Source organism: Miniopterus schreibersii (assembly GCF_964146895.1).
Source record: "Miniopterus schreibersii genome assembly, chromosome: 4".
Classification (NCBI taxonomy): domain Eukaryota; kingdom Metazoa; phylum Chordata; class Mammalia; order Chiroptera; family Miniopteridae; genus Miniopterus; species Miniopterus schreibersii.
This window is the reverse complement of record NC_138105.1, coordinates 5981412-6000050: the sequence shown is the minus strand read 5'-3', so window position 1 is coordinate 6000050 and position 18639 is coordinate 5981412. Positions and strand designations below refer to the sequence as shown.

Here is an 18639-nt window from a genome sequence, read left to right as displayed (position 1 = left end):
TGTGAGTCGCTGACAAGGTAAAAACACGCCAGACACACTGCATGTCCGAGAGGCCTCTGCTGCGACGTGTCTCGGTGCTGAGTTACACTGCGGAGCAGGGACTCTATGGGCAGACTCTTCTCAGGGTTTCTGGGGAGTTGCTGGAGGACCTCAGCGTCCGCGGGCCCCACGCTCTGCTGTATCAGAGTGTACAAGAGCCACGGAAATGAAAATAACTGTCACATTGGGAGATGAATTTACCCCCAAATACACTTACTGCTCATCTTAGCATCAGGCTGCCAGAGGCTTTATACTGAGCCTAACGTCAAGCCAAGTAGAACCGGAAACAAAGGAAACCAGAGCCGTGGCTTCCAGATGAGCCTGGGCATGGTCACCAGGCAGCCCGTCTCGGGGCAGAAGGCTCCGAGGACTCAGGGGACAGGGCAGCACTCAGGGTGCGGCCTGGGCCACGCAAATACTGGGATCCCAGTGACTGCGGGAAAACAGGGTTCCATTTAAACCCTGACATGCCACCCGACTAAGCTCTGGGGAAGGCGGCTCATCTGGATGGAGGCTGGTTTCAGTCCTTAGCTTCCCCACGGCTCTCTCCACGTCTGATCTGGGGAGAACTCGCCGATTTTCCCCACAAACTGTCCCACAGGGAGCAGGTCCGAGGCCTGGCGGCAACCCCTGCCTCCCTGGCTCGCCCTCAGGGGACCCCACGGTGGGGACAGGCCTCTGCGGGGATCTGAGGCCCTTGCATAACTGTAATTCCCATGCACACTACCCAGCTACAGAGGAGCTGGTCACGTGTGAAGGGACGTCACCAGCCTACAGAGGCGACAGCCGCAGAGGTGACACCAGGTGTGATGGCCCTTCACCCAGCGCTCTCCCTCCCTGGATGACGGACTAGGTGGGGGCTCTTGGTGACGCAGAGAGAGAACTGAGAGTGTTTTCTCCAGGAGTCTCCAATCAGGAGCCAGGGAAGACTGAACCCCCAGGACTAAGTCACCACACACTTCCCCCAAATGCCACCCTGCCTCTATATTCAGTCCCAGAGGTGCTCAGGGGTGAGAGGCTGACAGAGGCTGACCGAGGCTGTGCAGGTGGGGTCCGGCCAGCTCTTGGGAAGGAGCCCGGGTGTGGCCAGTGCCTCTGTCCTGCTCACCCTCTGGGGCAGGGCCCAGGGCGGGGCCAGGCACACCTGCGGGGCAGCAGTGACTGAGCTGTGACTCATCGGCAAATGCCTACCCTGTGACATTGTTTCACAGTTTTTGGCAAATCCTAAATTTCGGGAAGATTTTCCACCTTCAGGTTTCTGGCCACAGCACTTCAAAGTGAAACAAAACTGTGCATTATGTCAGCATCTCAGAAGAAACATTATTTACTATTAAACAACAAAAATGAAATAACACGAGGTCACAGAAGAAAGCAGGACAATATTTTTCCCCATATGTGGTGTGGCTCAGTGGCTGAGCGTTGTCCCAGGCACCGAGAGGCCACAGGTTCCAATCCCAGGGCACATGCCCGGGTTTCGGGCTTGATCCCCAGTAGAGGGCGTGCAGGGGGCAGTCGATCGATGACTCTCTCTCATCATTGATGTTTCTATCTCCCTCTCTCCCTCTCCCCTCCTCTCTCTAAAATCAGTAAAACATATTTAAAAAAGAAATCTATGTACTATATATAAATGTCTAATCACTATGGTGTGCACCTGACACTAATATAATATCTAGTTTGTCAGCTATAATTTAAAAACTAATTTTAAAAAAATGTTAAAAGGAGGTTGTGCCTAGAAAGAATTTCATCTTGTGCATGAGGCTTAATGATTATAGGAAACATTCCTGCGTGTTTGCTGGGGGCCAGGCAGGGCGTGTAGGGAGCCCCACACTCACAAGGACACTGCGAGGAAGGAAAGTTATTATAATATCATCACTTCATAAGCAAGAAGGAGGTTTAGAGAGTGTCCAGGTCACAGCTACTCAGTGGAAGACCCACAATTTAACTCCTGTTTCCTGGTCTCAAAGCATCAGAGCTGTGTTACCATAGACACCAGCCTGTGAATAGTGGGTTAGTGGGTTTGTGTGACCACGGTCATGCCCTTGGTCCACATATTCACTCTAAATCACAGCATTCACTAAACAGCGTGACTCAGCTGGAGGGACAGTTCTCGGCTGACCCCTGTCCCCACCTCTACCGGCCACCTAGGCACTTGGGAAAGGCAAGAGCTGCCTGCGCCAAACTCCTTACAGGTGTGTTCGTGGGGCGTGGGGAGAGGGCACGCAGCACCCACTACATTACAGGCCAGTGTCGCCCTCTACCTGCTCACTCAGGTCAGATTCACTCAGGAACTGAGACCAAGCTGCTCTGTCCCTCCTTTACAAACACCCCACGAATAGACAGGGCCAGGGGAGCACCTGACCCCGGGGCCGAGAATCACCCAGAGACCCCACTGTGGGAGCTAAGAGGGCAGGTGTGTCCGAGGGACTGCAGGAGTCCCAGGAGCACCCTATGGACCCTCCCAGAACTTCTCCAGGGCCTGGGTGTGACACGGACGGCCGCTCTTGCTGTTACAGAATTGCAAATTCTCATAACTGCTTTTCTCTGAAGTAGCCCTGGAATTCCAGCAAGAATGTCCCCGTGTCCCAGAGGGGTGGACCCTGCCGGGGGCCAGGCCACAGTGAAGCCACAGCAGGCTTCCCTTTAAGCTGGACTCCTCTAGAACCCGTTGGGAGACTTCGTTTTCTCAGTGAGAAGGTACATTATAAATGAATGTATTATTATTATAAAATGGTCCCAGAACATAGATTTCAAGAACAAAATTAAAGTTAGGCCTCACAGTGTATGCAGTTTGAAGGAAGCAGCTGTTCCGACTTACACAGGACACGCACCGCCTCCAACAATGAGGTCGATCTGTGATCATCTCCGCGTACAGCTTAGGATAAACCGCCAGCAGGCGGCTTGCCCTCGACCAACACAGAGACGAGAGAGGATCTGGGGACCCTGGGGACAGACACGAAGGCTTCACGCCGCCTCCCTGAGACATGGTAAGACGGTCCCTGCAGAGAGCAGGGAGGGGACGTGCGCTCACAGCACACGGCGTCCCCTGGCTCCCCCCAGGGCTGCCCACGGAAAACAGGGAGAACACAAGGCCACAGCCGGGCCCCTGGGGACAGCCTGGGACACACAGACCAGCCTCTCCCTGCTCTGCTGCTTCGTGGCCCCAAACCAGCCGTCCCGACACCATGAAGTCTGACTGCGACAAGGAATTCAAGCTGAGCCCCACAATTCCAGCCGGCCACAGGTGGACGTGGTGACACTCACCCCTCCAGCCCCAGTGTGGCATCTCAGGCCAAGAAAGAAAAATTTCCTCTTCAACTCCTCTTCACATGCTTCTGTGAGACTTTTGTACATGGATGGTAGAAAAACAGAACCGTTCTCAACACCCAGCAGGGCCGCCGGGTCAGGAGGGACGCGCTTCACCCCAGGGACGGAATCCGCAGAGGGCCCGGGGGCAGAGCCACAGGTGGCCAAAAGTCCTGGCTACAAAATAATGTTTATTCCATGCTTCCAGGTCAGTGATAACCAAATCAGGAAACGGAGCGTGTTCCTGCCACCTAGCTGGCTCCTCTGAGCACAACCACGTAATTCCAACACGCAATTCAGGGCACAACAAGCAGAGCTGACACAGACGCATGGCATACATAGTTCCGCCGCGGTTCGGACAGTGATCAGAACCTGGGCACCCCACAGGGCGGGGCAGGGCGGGCCTCACAGCCAGGGGACCCCGCGCCCCGCTGTCAGCAGCCCAGCAGAGTCACAAACAAGCCCGCGCCAGGCGCTGCTCCACGTGAACCCGCCCCCACTGACCGTCAGCAAGGAAACGTTTCCCAGCTCTCAATTTTAGCTTTTATTCAATTAGGGTCACATCTCTACAGCAATACTGATTTTATCTCCAAGCAAATAAAGAGCTTTTGACGACTATTGACCTTGCCATCATTATTCTGACCAAGATCCAGAGGAGGGAGGCTGTTTTGTGCTGGAACCACTGCGCAGATGAAATGCGCCTGGCTTCAGTCAGAGGGAACCTGCAGGCTTCACCTCGCCTCTCCATCCTTAGGCAAGTTTCTGCCTGGAGTGTGACATATAAATTTAACTGTCACACAGCAGTGTGTGTGCTGTGTGGAGAGAGAACCAAGTTATAAGTTCACCTGAAGGCAGGAACCATGTCTTATAATTCCTAGGATTTCCAAAGCCAAGGTCAGTGGCCGCTCAGGGTGAATGTACTGATAACAAGCCCTTGGGAAGGATGCTGTCATTTATTTCAGTTTTATGCAAATCTGACAATGGGTAATATAAATACAAGTTATTCTAGCTTCAACTGCTCAAAAGTTAAACTTAGAAAACTACTAGAGTTGTTACTTTTAGGTCATATTAGAAGATAGCATTGGGCCTTTTTTTGCAAAGCAGTAGTTAACTTTAGCCAAAAAGACCTTGTTGGTCCACCAGAATTAACAGTTGAAATGTCAAAATTTTTCTTAAATATTAACACCATAAATTGCCTTGTTATTGGTCTTTGACTAAGAGCCAGGTGTCAGGCTTCCTTTGTCTCAGTAATTAGATAACAAAACTTGTGAAACTAAGAGGTGTTGAGAGTTTCACTGAGAGGTCTGTATTCTGGAACCTTTCTGATGAGCAGCGTTGGAAATGCCGCCCCTTCCAACCCCGCACAGAACTTGGGGGCCGCTGAGCCCCTGCGAGTCTACAGGACGCCATCCATCTACGGCTGGAGAGGCCGCACCCCCAGATTCTTCCCCACGTGTGAGACTGTGAGGCATTTCGGTAACTGAGTTCCCACCACTGATAACATCTTTTTATAGATCTAACTGTTAATTAGCACTAATTATATAATCATTACAAAGACTTAGCATAACCTTTCTCTTCTGGTTACAATTCTGAGTAAGAATTGTGTTCTGATTGTGTTTACTACACTTTTTTCACTGTATTTTGTCTGAAGATAAACAACTGTCCAAAGGCACATTGAGCAAGGAAGTCAATTCTTCATCATTTTTACTCAATTCATGCATATTTATGTAGTTTTAGTGATTCCTTATTAAAACTTTTAAATTTTTTCTACAGAATACATCTGGCAGCCTCAGTGGCAGAGTCTACGTGCCACCTTCTGCCTCGCCCATCCAAGCTCGAGGCTCCACGGCACAGGTGCTCCGTGTGGGTGCCTCTGGCTACTGCACTGGACTGTAAAGTCCTGAGGAATTAATCCTATTTTGTCCCCCTTGGGCTCCCTCTTCACACTTTCTGCTGCAGCTTTACAGCTAATCCTCTGAAGGCAGACACACTGACATTACCATTGGGTCCTCAGAGCCACTCGAATGAGGAGACTGAGGTTCATTTAAATAGGAGTGGACGCTGTATGTTCTTCTGGATCACTGCTTAGGCTTCTAAGAATGGTGAGTGTATGCACATGAACACCAAAGAAAAGACTGACTCTTTAATCAGAATTTTTATATTCTATGATGGGGGGGGGGACAAAGGAGGGAGGGAGGAAATGTAGGCTTAATGGAATTCATTATTTACTTTCCTGGAAAAACTGATTTAATACTTAATTTTTAAAGATCTCTTGGAAATTCATGTAAAATTTTAGAAATTGAAAATACATGGAATGAATATTGGACACCTCTGGCTGATGAACGAAGAGGTTTGAGCAGCCAGGAGAGTGCTGGTCACCACCTCCTGTGCCGCGTGGCTTCTCAGGCACAAGTGTGGATTCTGCCTGGATCTGTCCTGGACTTCAGTTCCAGGGGAAGACAGGATCATTCAGAACCACCGTGCAGTTCAAACTGGCTGCTCAACAGGAGAATGAAATTCCGATTTGCGGACACACGTTCACAACGACGTCTCATAGCAGCACCCCAGTGCTCAGCAGCACCCCCTGACGGTGCTCGCAGGCTCAACGACAAATAGAAGGGCTCTGAACAGAACAGGAGCCTAGTAATCATCAGTTTTTGGAAGTGGAGCCTAAATTTACTCTAATGCTATGACTTGAATTCCATTGCAATACCATGCTGACACTTTCTAACTTCAAGACGATGTGTGAGACGTGTGGCAGGGCCCCTGCCTGCTGGCAGACCAGCCTCCACCCTCCCCACATGCCCATGTGGTCACGTCTCCTTAATGGCCACCAAATAGAATTTTGACAATCAGCTGAATTAACCTGGGTTAAAAGGAGCCTAATGAAATGGGACGGGTTTTTACACCTACATGCCCTGTGTGCCGATGTTACATACTCAGCCCTCTGATGACACGGAGCAGTGGTCCTCACACCTCAGTGCACTTAGAGATTGTGCTCAATCTCGTTAAATAAATATTCCTGGTTCCCTCCAGGAAGAGTCTCATCTGGAGGTCTGCAGAGGGGCTTGGCATCACTTTGCAACGCCCCAGGTGGTTCTCCTGTGTGGGGCTCACAGAACACGCCCTGGGAGGGGCTGGTACGGGGTCTACAGGCCCCTCCCCTTACACAGGACCCGGCCTGCTCCACCCCGTGATCCTCGTAGGGTCGGCCAGAGCACGCGGCAAGAGGGTACATAAGCAGCCAAATATGATGAGCCATTTTTAAAAGCATGAGCATTTTTTCATGTTTTTATTGATTTCAGAGAGAGAGAAAGCGAGAGAGAGAAACATCAACATCAACCGGCTGCGTCCTGCACGCCCCCAACTGGGGTCAAGCCCATAACCCGGGCATGTGCCCCGACCTGGAATTGACCCGTGACCTCCTGGCTCCTGGGTTGATGATCAACCACTGAGCCACACTGGCCAGGCTGATGGGCCATTTTTAAAAGAAATAGTGATGTATTATAGATACACGGACAAGTTCATGAGACATACACCTTACTAATAGAAAACTGTTGAATGTCTTTTATTTCAGAAAAAATACCCTTCCCCTTTTATAAATCTGGGGGAACCAGACATGACAACCAGGGGTTTTCAAACAGGAAAAAGTAAAAAGCGTTCCTGCGCGCATCTGTTTTGCTGGATGTCGCCGTAGCTGCTCTACAACATCTCCCCCAGAAGCCCAACAATCTGGAAACAGAAGGGCAGATCTAAACCGTCTTCAACTCTAGTTTTAATGCGTGACTTCTGCCTGGAGAGACCGATTTTCTATTTTTCCCTGATAAAGTGAGAATTCTGCATCAGACACACAATCAGCCTTAGAGAGAACCCAGGCATTGCCACAAATTAGACCTCAGAGCTCCCTTCTGTACCTCACTCATAACTGAGGCACGTAAAGAGTAAAAACACCTCAAATTCAAAAAAACCACTATGTCAGCAACATGTGTATTTCATCAAAAACACTCTTCAGGCTAACAGCCTCTCCTATCCAGCACCTCCCTTCACGCAGCTCTGGACACAATTCATTTGCTCTAAGGCCCTGAAATGACTGTACTTCGGGTGGTCGTCACAATGCTTTTACTTCTTATGAACAAATTCTAAAGAAAGCTATGAAAATGTTTTATCACAGTCACCACAGCCCACACAAATAGGATGTGAATGCAAGCTTTGAAAAGTCAAACAGTTGAAATTTTGACAATCCAACGTGATATAATATGCCCCCAAAGTTCAAGGAGAAATGAAGGCCTAAGAAAAGCAGCAGATACTTCTTGTGGCATAATGAATTTTCAGTTTCACCCCCTAAAAGGGCATTAAATCCCAAACAGCAACTGAAAGTGGGAGAGAACTGCGGCAGATGTCTGTGTGGGAAGGAAGCAATGCGGCTGCAGAGCCAGCTCGCTCCGGGAGGGTCCTGGCTCTGCCACACGTGACCTTGAAGAAGCCCCTGGACAGAGTGGGACTAAGCTCATTAAATGTAGCAGAAGAAAGGCTATGAACATGATCGCACAGTTCAAATAAATAATTATGTTTGGTTTGGATGAACCTCACTGTAAGAAAAATGTAATTGGAATAGCATGTCAGATATTGGTTGCTTATAACGGTTCCTGTTATCACAACATAGTCTTTCACTGGATTTCTATATTGCATTTTATGTGCAACCCCATACAGAGAATAGTAGCCCAAGAAGATATGTCATTTTATATTGTAATGTGTTTCCTGCAATTACTATTTCACAGCAGTAATGTGTGTGCACTCGGAGTTGGGTCCATTCCTTTTCTGGGCAGAAGGTTATAATGAAAACTTCTTAGTCGCCAAGTTCTTGAAATGATTTTAGAAATGTCTTTTGTTCCTCTCCCACCATTTAAATTTTCAGAGCTCTGGTCTGTCGCCTGCAGCTGGAAAATGTGCACAACTAAATTTGCTACCTGGTGACTTCCTAGCATAAAGTCATTCGTGTCCTCCACAATCGTGCACTGAGCCTCTACTGGGTACGAGGCACCTGTGAAGCCCTGAGAAGACTGGAGCTTCTGATACACACACCAAGCCTGATGGAGTCTCCTGAACTAGCTCTGATCAGTGGTCTTTCCCTACAACACAGTCCAGGTTCTAAAGCTGGGCATATGACACTCCTGATAATCTGATTCCACGCTTACTATGCAAACTTCACGGGGGCCACGCATGTCCAACAGAGCTGGTGCTATCAACACTGCTTCTCTGTTTCTACAGTCTTCACCCTAATGTCACTAGTGGCTTGGCACCTGGCAGGTGCTCATAAGCACTTTGGGTGCACTTTTGTCCCAGCGGGACCCAAGGCTGCACCCTGTTTCCAAGGCCTGCTACAGGCTGCAGCTTCTCTCTTAGCAGAAGGGATGCTCAAAACACTTAGCAGCTGGTACAGCTCAGGGATATCCGGGCTGCATGGTTTCACTCTGAGAGAAGTAACTTGCAGTAAGGCCAAAGTCCCTGACGGATCACAGATAAACTTTACTCTCCGGCAAATACGAAAATGAAAATATTTCAGGAAGGTTTTTGGCCCTCCCCCCAGAAAACCACCATAAGCCTTTGTAACCATTTTGAGGAACATGCCAGGACTCTGAATTATTAACGTCTGAAAGCCAACGTAAATATTTGATTGCCCAACTTTTAAGCCTCTGCATAAAACAATATTGTCATGATCAGACAGTATTTAAAGGCCTTTTCACTGAAGCGGGTCAAATATTAGGAGTATTTATGGGCTGGATGTCCAGTTAGCACATGCTCGAAAAGCAGAGCGTGAACCAAGCATGGCACGTAAATGGGCAAAGCACCTGACAGCTGAATGTGCGTCTGCAGCGTCAGTCAGTCCAGGGTAAACCACGGGCCCAGCTTTGGAGGAAATTTCAAACTAAAGAGACCACATCACTGCTTATTCCCAACTGTCACCTACCGCTCAAGCCAGATCAAAAGGGACAGACCTGTGACACCACCCAGAGTGACGGAAGAGCAGGCCACTGGCGCAGCGGCGGTCGGGTGGCCTGGCTGCTTCGTCTCACTAGGTCGCCTGCCTCCCAGGAAGCGCAGGGATCCGACCAGTGAGGTCCACTGGGGCCTCCGCCTCATCCTTCCTCTGCTCCGTGGCCAGGACTTACCCGCGCCCACAGCTCTATGGTGTCCTCGCTGTGGCAGCCGTAGTAGTCGGGGGCTTTATCCGTCTCCTGTAAGTGTCCCTGTGCTCTCATGCTCTTACCCGAGTGGCAAGAGGGGCAGAGGGCAGCATTGCCCATCTCAGCTCCACAGCTCCGAGTCAGTGGGCCCGTCCTTGCCACCTGTGCTCTGTCCAGGGCTCCCGGGGGCACACTAAGGGGGACAGCTCTTGCAGACGGCCCCTGGCTCCCCTGCTTGCTGCCCCTGCACGCCCCTCACCAGTTCTCCCCATCTGGCCTCGGAACCCCAGCAACTGCAGGCCAGCTCAGTGACCACTTGCATCCAGGCGGCCTGGCTATTTTTACACCTACCCGGCCAGCTATGCATGGCAATGTGGGGGGAGGGGCGGAGCCGTTCTGTTTTTCACCATGTGAGCAGCCGGCCCCACACAGGGACTTCAGTCCCTGCTGGCGAGGCTGCCTCTAGGGGACGGCCTGGGTCACTCAGTGGGGCCTCAGTCCTTCCATTCCCCTCTGTCCACTCACAGGGACTCCCGGTCGCTGACACCCCGCTTCCAGCAGGGCAGGGACATTAGCTCTATAAGCACTCGCACCAAGAGGCATCCACAGCCACCTCTCAGCACTGAAAACCTTCTGGAAACTCACCAAGGAAATGCTTCATTTTACAGCAACGCGAATGTTTGAATTTTATAAATTATCCAGTTTCCATTTATCATTACTGTGCCACATAAGAGCAAACATCTTGATTCACATCTAATTCCTTTTAATTTTTAACATGTTGAAAATGTTTTCCCCAGCTTTACATTAAAAAAATCAAGAATGGCTTTCAACACCACACACGCTGTCCCCGACGCGGTCTTGCGAGTTTTTGGAAGGAACTGTTTCCACTGAGATGAGTGCAGCAAACAGCAGCTGTATGAGGACAGTTGTGATGCATCGGGACTGCGTCATGGACGATGATGGACTGAACCGCACTCCCCATTAGGGTTTCCTGTGAAACTTCACACATGTAATTACTTTAACATTCCTTCAACCCTCCCTCGTGATATTTGCTCTGCGTGTGTGTCTCTTCTTTCCAAATGGACTTTACAATGAGCAGCGGGACCCAGGCTTAGGCTCTGTGTCATCCACGCACATGCTGTATGTTAAACAGTAAATGTTTAAGAAAGGTACTGAGCTAAAAGCAATCATTTGAGGAACACAATGTCGAAGAAACTTAGAAATGAACCATGTTATAGCTGATAGAACTCATCTCTCCAATTTGTCATTCTTTAAAAATAAAAATGTCTTGTAATTATTTTTTTAAATTAAAATCAGCATTCCTGAAGTGGTCTGTCCCTGCATATCGCTGCCCAGAGCCCAGGGACTGAAATCGGAGGCTGGTGCTCGGATTTGGAGGTTTCCATAGGGCGCCAGCTGGTTTTCACATGCGGTTTCTGGGCAGCCCTCTCCCGGGGTTCATGAGACGCATGCCCAGACCCAGGAAATGTTTTTACCTCTCAGCCACAGGTGAAGGCACCTCCTAAAACCATTTAAAAATGTGTGACTGTGATGAGGGGCCATAATTCTCCACTTGTGATAAAGAGAAACATGATCTAACCGTTTAAACAGCAAAGCTTCAGTGTCGGGAACAAGACGAAATGGTGGCTGAGACCCTCCCATCGCCGGGATCTCCTTTCTATAAACTAGGTAACGGTGCCCACGGAGCTCCTCATCCCACGGCCACCTCCAGCCACGCGGCAGGAATCGAGCGAGTGTGTCTAACCTTCCCACCCCGACGCAGGAAGCCGGGCGAGCGCTGCTTCTTGAGCCTGGAGAATTATCTCGTTCAGAATGTGCACCAAGATTCCGCAGTTGTTGGAAGAGGCACACTCTCCCTCCCCTACTTTTGGAATCAGTTAACTATTTTTAAAACAGGAACATTTAATATGCCACAGTCTTTAATACAGAATCAGACTGCTCCAAAGCAAAAAGCAAATCCTAAAACTTCCCTGCAGACTCCTCCCTTTATTCTTATAGCTGAGATCCGAAACTCCATACTTAACACACGCCGAGAGAACATTTACCCTCCGACGGGGCACGGTGTCCCTCGTGCTGGGTGAGCGCATGGCCCCCCAACCCGGCCTTCCACCTGGCTCTCCTCCAGCTGAGCAGCCCCCCTTCCTTCCTGGGCCCCTGCTCACAGTCTCTGTCAAGTGCATCCCAACATGCTCTTGGCTGGGAAGGTCTTAGCTGGGCCTATGCTAGTCCCTGGGTCCAGCTCTCACTCTTGGCCCCTAACGTGCCTGTCTCTCCCGCTGCCTTTCTCAGATGTGAAGCACAAACAGGTATTAAACGTCTGTTGAGCAAGGGATACAAAGCAGCCACAGACAGGCGCACAGTTCCTAATGTCAGCGTTTAACTGACACTCGGAGCCAAACGGCTCCTTTTATACACTAACAGTAACAGATTCAAAACCCTTAAACTTCCCTAAGTATGACACATCTCAACCTTATTTCCAGATTTGTAAGAAACATCCCTTTTAGCCTTTGAAACATATTAACACCATTTGGGGTGAATTTCCCTGGAAAAGCGCCTGTGCTGCTTTATCAAGACGACAGAGTGTGACCCAGAAAAGCCACAGTGAGGGCTCCTAGAAACTCCGACTCTAGACGACCACGACTGGCCTCCTCCTGCCCTCCCTTCTCCACGTAGGAAACTTGGCCTTTCCCGAGTGGAGAGACCTTCTGCGAGGGGAGTAAGACATCCCTGCCGCTGTGCCTGGGGCAGCCCCCGGAGTCCTCCAGGGGTGCTGACACCCACAGCCGCAGTTTATGCCTGAACAGGTGCACAGGCACTGCCCCTGGGACAGCTGGAATGTCCTACTTCCTGCTGACAGACTTCAATTATTAACCTGGCGGACAGCGTCGCCATGAAACTGCAGCCAGCAGAACAGCTCCACGGCCCTATGCCTTTTGCCTGATCAGGCCCAAGGGACAGGGGTCTAAACACTCCCAGCTCCGTGCCCTAGTGGTTAATAAGGGTAGCCGCCAGGCAGGCTTGTCACGACCGCCTGGGTGACGTGACCGCCTGTCAACCTGGCCTTCTGTCAACCAGGGGGCCAGGTGAGCGGGGCCGGGCCCACCCCTGCCTCACCCTGTGCCCGCAGCCGCCAGCATCTCCGTGGACATCTGGGGAGGCCGCTCTCTGCCAGGGTGGAACAATGCCACACTGTTCTCAGAAATGCTTCAAGGCATTAGGGCGAGTTGCTCAGAAAGCAAGTATCTGCAGGACTGGCCCCACGCACAGCAGGGTACCAGACTCAGTGTGTGACGTAGAAAGTGAAATTCAAGGACCCAGCAGGACATATTCACAGTATCTTCCTAATTTCCCTGCACTTTACGGCGATTCTCTCATCTGCATCACTGCCTTTCACATCCCACAAAAGTCAAAACCCAGAACAAAGGCCAGCCTCTCACCCGTATCTCCCGAAAGTGGGTGCTCGAGTCCCAGGAACGAGCTCTGGAAACGGGCCGCAGCAGTTCTCACTTTCAACGACTACAGAGCAGCAGTGGCCACGGCGTCATCAGAAGGCCAGCGCCTCGGAGAGGAAGCGACCGGCTCGGCCCACAGTGTAACCTGCAGCAGGGACACACCTCCCAGCTACGAGCTCTTCCCCCGTGCGGATTCCCGGGACCTTTAGCAAATCTGGGCTTCAGTTTTCTTTTTCAAAGTAAGGGGGTTAGACTGATGACTGCCAGGCCCCTTCCAGTTCTGAGTGCTTTGTGAAATGGGACTTGTTAACATTCGAGTGTACACCCGACCTGAGGCGGTCGTTGAAGCTGACCATCTATTCAGTTTGTTATCACAAAGGAAAAAGACGGTAAGAGGTGCTCGTGTCCGGATCCGGGTCCTGGTCTGTGGGCTGCCAGTAGTGTCTGGGACCTGGGGGGGGGGGGGGAACCATGGGGACGTAGGACCACTCTGCTGTTACGTAAGCGTCTGCCCACGCGCCCACGCCTGTGCCCACCCGGCCACAGTGTCTGCATCTCACGGGGGCGCCAGCGCTCGCTCCGGGCAGAAGGGCGCAGGAGACAGCCTCGTCCTGGCAGGACTGCGCGGGACAAGTGTTTGCAAATCAAACGCAGACGCCAGTTGGGGTTTTCTCCTCCCTCAACTACCTCAATTAATTTGTTCTTAAAGGCAAGTGGTGCCACCTTAAAAATACTGGAAACAATATTTTGCCAGAAGTCTGTAAAACTGGAAAGTTTCACTCAGAATCATGGGATTCGTGTCTTTCTCTCTCTGAACCACAGGGTTATTCAGGAATATCTATCACAGATGGAAGACACGAGGGAGGCGTCTCTCAGTCGGTCTCGTGGACAATGACAGTGCAAACGTGACCCGCAGTCACCCTCTGAGGGCACGAGGCAGGTCATCATTAGGTGTGAGACGCACGTGACTTTGGCTGAAGGTAGAAATCTGCTTGGATTACAGGCCCCTCCCCCCATGGCCGCCAAAATTCAATACTGATGATTTTGATACAATGTACTTATCTGATTAAACTAATATTTCATTACTCCTGCTGCCTGTGGAATTCTCCGGGCCCAGTCACATGAAACCAGGACGCGTCCTTCTGAATCTGGGAGTTACTGACCTGCGGGAGCGAGACGGGGGCACCCGGGCAACGCGTCCTCCCGTGTTTGTACGTTCACGGTGATTCCTCCGGCTGTATAGCCTCCCGATGCTAACGCGCAGCATAACTACTCTAACTGAGGTCAGTACAGGTGAGTTGTACTATTTATGCTGTGCACAAGTCAATCAAAATGAACAGCAAGCTACCCACATGCCAACAAACGTCAATTAACCAATCTGACCTGACGTCCCTCCCAGCTCCCCCTCCCCTGCAGGCGGCGCCCTCCCGACGTTCTGTAAGCACGGGGCTAACAGCCTCAGGCGTTTCCTAACGGCCTCCGCGCCCCCACCCGCCCGCACCAAGTGGGCGCTCGAGGAATGCGGCCAACCGACATTAAAGATGTGGACTGCGTGCGGGGCAGCCGGACCATCGACGCCAGACCCTGTCATATTTACTGGACTCTCAGACTCAACAGGAACACACAGCTTAGCCACGTGCACGCCTGCTGTTTCTGAAGGAAACTGTGTATACATAATACTCAGAAAACGGGCGGCCAGTAAGGCAGGGCTCCCCGCCACCTTCCTTTGCAGACGGGGTAAGTGATGAAATAAAAAAGCAGAGAGGGGCTCCATTACAATCTGGCCTTAGTGGTTCCTTTTTGAACTTAGGTCAGTTTTCAGTTTACTAATATTCTCATAAGTTTCCACTGCAAGCTGGGGAGACAGCTGACCAAGGCCATCTGGAAAGTATTTGAGTGAATGTGGGGAGCACACCTGTCGATCAGCTATGGAAAGTCCAGTGCCCGGAGCGGCAAGCGTCTCAGAGGAGTGCTCTCGGGAGGCTGGAGGGCGCGCTGGCTCTGTCCGCACAGTGCCCGCTCCGCGGTCGGGCCCCGCCGCGCAGTCTCCCCACGCCACAGTAAGACACAGCGCTTAGCACTCGACAAGACCAAGGGGACGCTGAGCTGACCAAAATTTACAATCCACCTCTCCAAACAGAGTCTATTATTAGGCAATAGGAAACCCTACCACTAAGCTCAAATGCATTATCCATGACCGAGACCAGCGAGTAAAAATCCATGGATTCAGCCCACCTTTCTCAATCCACATTCCACTCAGCATCTGCACAGTGTTTCCCTGTGACGGTTCACAGACGCTCAGCCACCCACCTTCACATTCTGTCTGCACACTCACCCCGGAGGCACTACAGAGCAGCACCTCTGGGTCGTGACATGCAACGTGGGGGCTCAATGTTTCCCCACACTTGTCATTACCGAAAGAATTTCTTCACTCGTGAAACAGAGCGCAGTTCAAGGTCACCATATATGTACTCAAAGTATTTTAAAATAACTTCCCAACAAAATAAATGCTCACGAACATACACACGCACACTCACCCCACTGAAAAGCAGGAGACAGGCATTTGAAATAAAAGCCAGGCCGTGGCCAGGCACTGATCAACCAAAAACATAGTCAAGTTCAAACTAAACATCCAAGATGCGTTCGGACGGAAGCCGGTAGGAACCCTCACCAAGAGGACCACCCACCTGCTCACGTGAGGACAGCACCTCGCTTTCGGAACAGGGTCTGCCGCGTCACCTCAGTGGGGCCAGAAAATATTGTTTGTTTTTATAAAACCCCATGTTGACTGTGCATTTAATGAAAAATTAAACTACGATCATGCAATGGTAGACCAAATTCACTCTTTTTCAAAAGCGATGAAACTGAGTCTTCCAGAAAGAATCTGAATTTCATTGTCCAACTGATAATTTAGGTTCTACTTCAAGATCTCTGCAGAACAAATGTATTCTTTGTGGCTTAAAGTAAATAAATGTTTACAGTCATTCGCATATTCTTCACGCTGCAATAAACACCCGGTTACATATCACTCGTCCTCCCAGAAAACGGGAGGGTTTCCTCAAGTTTTCAGTCGTGTCCTACTTCTTTCTTAGAAGTCACAGGGGATCAAAGCCACTGGGGTATAAGAATAAAAACATTAGAAAATCAGTATCATTAACTCCATGCGTCTACAGTCACGTTGGCACGGTCGCTGCTGCAACGCCATCGGCCGCCTGTGGCCCAGGCGGAGCCCACAGCGCACCTCCGGCAGCGACGCACCTCCGCAGGCCCTGTGCCGCTTGCACGTGGAATCCTCAGTCGTAAGTTTATAAATCACACTCTGAGGTCAGCATATGATCTGTCTCCTCTCCAGGAAGAGGACGGAAGGAAGGAAGCGGAAACATAAACATGATGAGAAAATACGGACCTGCCTCTAAAACTGGAGTTTTTTCTTTGAAGAGCAGTTATTAAAATGCTTTCAGCCCAGTCAGCGTGGCTCAGCGGCTGAGCCTCGACCTGGGACGCAGGAGATCGCGGTTCGGTTCCCGGTCAGGGCGCAGCCCGGGTCGCGGGCTCCACCCCAGCGGGGCGGCAGGGTGGCCGGCCGAGGACTCTCGTCCGTCATCGATGTTTCCACCTCCCTCTCCCTTCCTCTCTCTGGAGTCTATAAAGAAGTTTCTAATAAAAATGCTTTTCCTTTCTACTAATTCTTTAGAGCCAGTATTTAAACATGCTCAGGGCCTTCTTAGGGCAACCAAGAATCTGTCCCCTAGGCCCGCGTTCTCCCCAGGCTGCTGCGGAGCCCGTCCTCGCGCGCACCCGCCCGGCCCCATGCGGAGGCCGGCGGCCAGAGTGGCGGTCCCGGAGCTCAGGCGGCCAGGGCACGGCCGGGGTCTTCCCGGCACACGCAGGACCTTCTCTGAGGCGGAGTCCTGTGCGAGCCGGTGCCCTCTCCACAGGCCGGTCCTCGCCTGTCTCTCTTACAGTTTCTCCTGGACTTTCATAAGCAACAGATCCTGCCCCGAACAACACTCGCTCCCTTCTCCTCTCCAGCGTTTCCTTCGTTCGTTCACAGGGATCTCCACTTGGAACAGCTACGGCCTTCAGTGCAAACGCTCACCTCTCAACAACGATTCCGCAAACGCACAGACACAAGCACCTCCAGCTGTCGGCCACAGTGAGTTCTCACGGAAAGCACTGCACGGCCCCTCGCTCCCGGCGCTCAGGCGACCCGCCGCCTTCCCACAGGAGGCCCGGGGACTCGGAGACGAGTCACAGGGCGCCATAAAAATCCAAGGTCTTGCCTTCTTCTTAAATGGCTTCTGATGTTTAGAGCGAGAATTTCCAACCCCCAGGGCCTCGGCTGCACCACTTACTCCTGACTTCATGCTGAGGTGACTCACTAGACCGTGTGGCGACGTTCCAGTTGGACTTTGTCAGGTTTTACTAAAAACACAGGCCATGTTCCACGCAGTTGACTATGGAGCACATCACATCACAATTTAATTGTACCCTAAATTCTTCCTAAAAAAGAATCATTGATAAGAGTGAATCCAGCCTCTTTGAATCACTGACATTTAAAAATGTCAATTTTACTGACATAGGTTCTTTCAATTTTAATAACACTCGGTTTCAGCTGCTCTGGGGTCAAGTCCTAAAGCCCCCAATAAGGAGTCTCCTTCTCCCCGTCTGGAAGCCAGCATAGCTCAGCCTATCACACCCCACGTTAGACGAGGGAAGGCCGGCGTCTGCGCCGACGGGTCACGGGCCCCGCGCACTCCTTCAGCGGGAAGCAGTGCCCCTCGAGGCCGCCGCGGGTGCCCACGTCTCGGTCTGCAGGCCTCTGTTGGCTCATCCTCGTATTTCAGTTGCTTTGTATTGATGTCCTGGGTTCTCTCGGTGGTTGCAGCAAAAAAACAAACTTTCAGGAATTTCGAGAGCCACCCCCACCTGCTCTCTGATAAACTGACTTTGAATTCACCACCCGCTCGAGGCCTGTGGAGCCCCCTCACCTGCCCCCCCTCTTCCAGGGGCGCCTGTGGGAGACCCAGAGGACTTCATCACCTGCTCCGATGGCTGCTGGACGTGCAGGGGTCCAGCTAGTTCTAACCATCCTGACGTCTTCCTATGACCTGATTTTGGGGGCCTTCCTGTGGGGTGAACCAGGTTGTGTCTCTTAAGGGGCTCCCCTACCCCGTGTGCTCTGGCCCCTGAACTGTGAGAAATATTTTGGGGCACAGTCTGCATCTAGCGAGCTCCACACTGCACTCGGCTCTCCTATTCCATGAACACACATGTGCTTTCAAGTGGGGAAAACCACGCACGTCGGAAGGGCCCTTCAACCCCACATGCATCCCTGGGGCAGACACGCCTCCCTTACATGCCAGGGGCACTGGCACGGAGCCACTGAGTCACGGAGCCTGAGCAACACTCACGGACACAGAGCAGGAGGAGACCAGGCCTGGGCAGCTAGGCTCGCCTGGACAGGCCCTGAGTGGGGCAGGATCAGGTCAGGGGAGAGGCAGCAGGCACCAGAGGGCACGGCCAGCCTCCTGCGAGCCTTCCTGGGCCCAGGGGAAGCTCCAAGTCCTGCAAAGACGAGGATCTGTACTGAGAACAGGAGACTAGCTCACAGGACTCCTAATTAAAAGGCTTCACAG

At 51.5% G+C, this 18639-nt stretch overlaps 1 protein-coding gene across 26 annotated transcripts in view; it reads right to left on the bottom strand.

Annotated features, from left to right (window-relative positions):
- The window catches only part of ANK2 (ankyrin 2), a 328593-nt gene that overhangs the window by 125906 nt on the left and 184048 nt on the right, over positions 1–18639 (bottom strand). For 7 of the 26 annotated variants that reach the window (XM_081134239.1, XM_081134258.1, XM_081134260.1 and 4 more), the window contains exon 1: positions 9513–9741. The exons of 14 other annotated variants lie outside the window; for them this stretch is intronic. In XM_081134239.1, the coding sequence (XP_080990365.1) occupies positions 9513–9647 (135 nt within the window). In that variant the 5' untranslated portion in view covers positions 9648–9741. Of the gene's footprint in view, positions 1–9512; positions 9841–18639 lie in introns of those variants that run through there. 5 more of the 26 variants (XM_081134243.1, XM_081134253.1, XM_081134257.1 and 2 more) reach the window with 3 other exon arrangements.